This window comes from Trichechus manatus, unplaced genomic scaffold (genome assembly GCF_000243295.1).
Source record: "Trichechus manatus latirostris isolate Lorelei unplaced genomic scaffold, TriManLat1.0 scaffold00054, whole genome shotgun sequence".
NCBI lineage: Eukaryota > Metazoa > Chordata > Mammalia > Sirenia > Trichechidae > Trichechus > Trichechus manatus.
In genome coordinates, this window is record NW_004443990.1 from 8,320,836 (window position 1) to 8,325,846 (window position 5,011).

The window sequence follows — 5,011 nt, forward strand, 5'->3', positions numbered from 1 at the left end:
CATGAACACCAGTAAACTGGCATTCTGAAGAAAAAAAAATTGTCTTGTGACAGGGAGAGGAAAAAAAGACTGCTAGCTTATTTCCTGGCTAATGATAATTGCCCAGAGACCAGTCACCACCAGGAAGTCAACTAGTTTCTTGATAATATTTTTCAGTTACATTAACATAAAATACTTGAAATCGGAACCAAAAGAATTCCTAAAGCAGGAAACTATTTATTTATTTATTTATACTCTTTAAAAAACAAGAAATCTGAGTCTCACAGAGACAAAATTTGAAACTCTTAAGGTAAAGGCAAAGAGAAGTAGAGAACGATTATAATGGATTCTCAGATATTCCACATGCTGAAACAAGCAGCTGCCCGGACATTTCAACCTGACATGTTTTTGAAAGACAGATGATGCCCCTTGGGGATGATGAAAACACACAACAAGAAAATCAGAGTTTGCAAGTGAAAATGCTCTGTGGTTCTCATGCTTCTTATCAGAGGCAAGCGTATGAACAACACACTGTACTCACCCATCCTGGACAGTGTTGATTATATCACAGATGTGCATGAACTGGCCCCAGTCCTCAGTCTGAACTCCAGCAAATGTAGCCTTTTCTGCAAAGAAAAAGCTGTTGTGTTGAGACTGAGCTACAACAGAATAAAAAATGCCTGGTCTTCCTGAAATAACCTGCATGGGGTTAACCAGCAGGAACTATTAAGTTCATAGGAGCAGAGGGCAAAGTGACTTTTTTTTTTCCTCCCATGAACAATTCCCAGTAAATTCAGGCATCAATGAGAACTCAAGTTCAGAGTGCTGCTGTTCCAACAGTAATGAGTGACCTATTAATAAAGACTGTGGGACCAACAAAGACCTCAGGGCCAGGACAGGCTGGCTGAATCTCCATCTGCAAGCTCTTTCAGAGAAAGAAACCATGGCTTTTTGAACATCTACCTACAAAGTGAACTGCACAATGCTAAATATTTTTATCTTAGGCAATCTCATTTAACCCTCTGTTAGACATGGTGAAACAGAGTTCAGAGGTTAAGGAAATTACACAATACAACGTAGGTACTAAGCCTAGTACAAGGTAGAAAGAGGATTCAAACCTATGTTTGTTTGATCCCCGTGTTTTTTTGTTTGTTTGTTTTAATCATTTATTCTGTGGGACAGACGGGGGGCGGAGCATGAGAGAGAAAAATATCAGAATTACTGAGTTTGCCTGTGTCTTTCTGCAGTAGAGCAAGGTCACTCTCAGCACTTGTACTAACCAATGTTGTCCTGTACCTGGGCCTCATCACTAAATAATTGGCTATCTTTCTCCAGACATTTTCTTTAAGAATACAAAATGCTCTCTGGGAAAGGTAATAGAACACTCAATATGAACCACTTTAACATCTTCCTGTAAGAGAGGAAACACCCCTCATCATGAAAACACAAGATGCTGGGGGGTGGCAGTTAAGAAGACAAAAGAATTAAAAAGGATAATGAACAGGAAGAAAGAATAAGTGCCTGGTTGCGGAAACCCCAAAGCTTAGCCTAATTCCCATCTAGGAAAAGAGCTATCTGAATTTGGCATTGAATGGACAATGCTGACCAACTTCAAGTTGTTAGGCACAAGCTCTTGTTCCTTCTGCCAGTTGTTCCCTCCCCATTCCTTGTTCTTCCTCCTAACATCCTAGAAAACCATTCACCCTTTGAAAGCCATGGCAGAGTTAATATATCCCTCTTCTAAGTTTTGTGCACTTTATATTTTTCTTGTATTGCAAAGGTACTGTACTGGCGTTACTACAATATTGTGTGTGTCTTCCCTACAAGTCTGTGCGTTCCCTGAGGTTTGAGACCATGTCTTACCTTGGCCTCACCAATGCCTAGTCCAGGTCCAGGCACGTAGTTGGGAGTCAATAAATGTTTAAAACGTTAAAGCATTCATCCGAAGTACTGCTGAAATTTGCGTCCTTGCATGACGCAAATGCCTGCTTAAGTGGTCCACTACAGGGTTCGAACCCACAGTAGTCTCAGAAAAAAGGCGAAAGGTTATGGAGTACAGTCTACTCTGCACACGTGGGGTCGCCATGAGTTGGAATCAAATGGAGAGTAATGGGCCTTTTTGTTTGTTTTATTGCTGAAGTTACTTTTGCCTATGAAGATACCCGTCTGATTATTTTTCTACTCAGGCCTCTTTTTAATATGCAATATTAACACGGGTATAGCCATCAACAATTTAGAAAGCTTTTCCTCTTCAAACAAATCCTGTATGATAGTTAATTTAGCCCTCTTATAAAGACGTGGAAACTAAGATTCAGGTTAGGTGGCACATTCAGTGTCACACTGCGGTTAATTGAGCTGGGAGCAAAACTCTTCAAATCTGTGCCTCCTTACTTTAACTACCAAGTTCTCATGATTTCATCACCCCACTAAGTTCCCGACACCATGTCATTAATATGCACTCGCACCACACCCAGTTCCTAAGGGAGGAACTAGAGAGAAGCAAGAGAACCGGGCTGGTGCCGGTAAAACAGTACAGTCACAGGCTTCTGCTTCTGCAGAGGAGAGCCAAGGAGAAAACAGTGAGGCAGATGCCTGATGGTCCCTAGTGGCCTCCGTAGCCATCCTGTGACCCCCCCCCAGACCTCTCCGCGCTCCCTTCATTCCACAGCTGAACATATTTATGCTCTTTGTTTACTGAGAAAAGCAATTCAGGTTGTATGAGCTTGGGGCCAGATAACTGGTTTGGAGTGACTTGGCCTTCACAGAGATGTCGCATCACCTGACCTCCTGAGCCTCCTTTTCCACACCTGTAAAACGGATGTAACAATATTGGGCCCGCGAGAAACGCACTTTGTGAACAACCTTTCCCTGGCAGAGAAGTTTCTGGTCTCTCCTTGTAGAGGCCCAAACTCCACTCCTGAATCCGGCGCTTCACCTGTTTGGTTTCTCTCCCAAGGAGGCATCACAAGGAGGTAAATTTTAAGGAGCAGGTTCTGGGAAGAGTCGACAAGACAGAATTGTCTAGGAGGGCGGCGGGTAGAATGCGGATGCCCTGGGAAAGTTACGGGGGGCGGGGGTGAGGGAAGAATTTCCTCAAACTTGGACTAACTTGGTCCTTCGCACGCCGAGAATGGAGTAAAGCGAGAAAAGGTTTCCCGGCCCCCAAAGCCTCCTTACCTATGAGGTGGCCCACGGAGGTCGCGTAGGGATCCCGATGACTCTTCCCAAACGCCATGGTAGCTCCAGAGAGCCGGGTCCAGGAAATCCGCCTCCACCGCTCTGCGGCTCCCGACTCCACCCGCTCGGTGCCCCTGGCTCCTCCTCTTCGCCCGAACGCTTGCCAGGCTCGGGCTCCGGCGGAGGCGGTGCGTCCTGCCCGGCAGCTGCGGGGCGCGGGACCCCCGAGGCTTCCCGCGCACCTGCCGCGCGCCCGGCAGGGCTGCGAGGATGCAGGGCCCCGCGTGGAGCACGCGTGAGTTACGCGAGTGCCCGCTCCCGACTCACGGGCTGACGGCCCGGGAGCCACGGCTTGGGAATTAGCGACCCGGGCTGTGATCCCGCCGCTAACTGGGTAATTGCTGTTTCTGCGCCTCCTTTGCCGCCCTTTGTACAGAAGAAAACAAGGGGTCACACAAATCTCAGGACTATTTGAGAATTAAGGGGAGGATGTAAACCACTTAGGTTAGTGCCCGGCACCCACCAAATAAATATTTGCGCACCGAGTGAATTGAATAACTAGAAATATTTACTCCTCCGCCCCAGAGATCCGGGACGGGAGGTGTGTTCCCTGCCCTTGATAAAGCTGAAGGAGGAGGGACTGGTCTTGGGAGCCTCCCAGGTGTTAAAGCCCTTTTTTTCCCCTCCCACTTACTCCAGGGACAACAGGGCGTCGACAATCAAGCTCTTGGTTTCTAACACCACCTTCTGGGAGCTGTGTTTTCCAGCCTGGTTATAAGAAGGGGAGAGGGGCTTTTCTTTGGCTCAAACAGGGAGTATGTTTGGCCTTCAGGCTGCTTTGGGATGTAATTCCGAGTTTGAGAGACCCAGCCCCTTTCAGGCAGCTGCCCTTTCAGAACTGGAATTTATTTCCTTTTCCTTTGCACCCAGTTAACAACGGATTGGAATCTCCAGGGAGGCCTGAGCCTGCTAGGGAGTGGGGTGTCTGTCTCCAGGCAGATGCCAGTTAGCCTGAAGATGGGCTCCCCTGTGCCATCCGTTCTTGCTTCCTGTGGTCATTTGGGCCAAGTCCCACTAGTCCATTTATGGCCCTGGAAATGGTAGTGAAGGAGAAGAATGGGGACCTAGTGTGACTGATACTCTTGGTTGTATTTATTTTAATACAGAGGTCTAAACTAATTGCAGTGCCCTCCAACCAAGGAATGAGGCTCCCTTCTATTACCTTTTTTTTTCTTATAATTCTGTTTGTAATTTTTCTTGACCTAAGTGAGCCAGTACCTGGGATTCTGTAATCTAGAATGAAACATTTTCATTATGATGGTATTTCCCATAAAGGAATTAGTCCTACCTGTAACTAATATTCTCCATCTGCTTATCCAGGGTGAGTTGCCGTTTAAGATGGTGCAGTTAACTTGCTTAGTCATCATTGTAGCCTCTGCTGACACTGTTGAAAACCTCCTTTGTGACATCACCAACCTAATCTCTGTTTCATGTTATATCATCTAGTAAAACATTGTCTTTTCTGCGCTCTGCAATCAAGCAACTTTAAAGAGAAAATAAATTTTAGCCTAGGTTGGTGTTGGTATCTAGTGGCCATCCATCAGGGAATGGGAACAAAGGAGGAACCAAGCATCTGGATAGATTTTTAAGATAACTCAGCTACTTTCATGTCTGATTACGTGTACGGGATTGAGGTGCTGAGAAGAGGAGAAACTGTAACTGTGAGGGTGTTTGGGATATTATGACTGGGTTAAGCAGGACCAATGTTGATGAGTACTATCTGTGTTCTATCTCAGCTATGCCTGGGTAGAAGCTATTATCTCCCCCTGCTTCTGTGTTGTCTGGTTGCTGTCTT

General features: G+C 46.0%; 1 protein-coding gene across 1 annotated transcript in view; it reads right to left on the reverse strand.

Moving 5' to 3' along the window:
* The window catches only part of TOM1L1 (target of myb1 like 1 membrane trafficking protein), a 58,734-nt gene extending 55,520 nt beyond the window's left edge, over positions 1-3,214 (reverse strand). Inside the window, exons 1-2 of the mRNA XM_004378106.2 lie at positions 3,157-3,214; positions 521-605 (exon numbers count right to left, since the gene is read on the reverse strand). Coding sequence (XP_004378163.1) covers positions 521-605; positions 3,157-3,214 — 143 coding nt within the window. The remainder of the gene's footprint in view (positions 1-520; positions 606-3,156) is intronic.
* Positions 3,215-5,011: the final 1,797 nt, after the last annotated feature.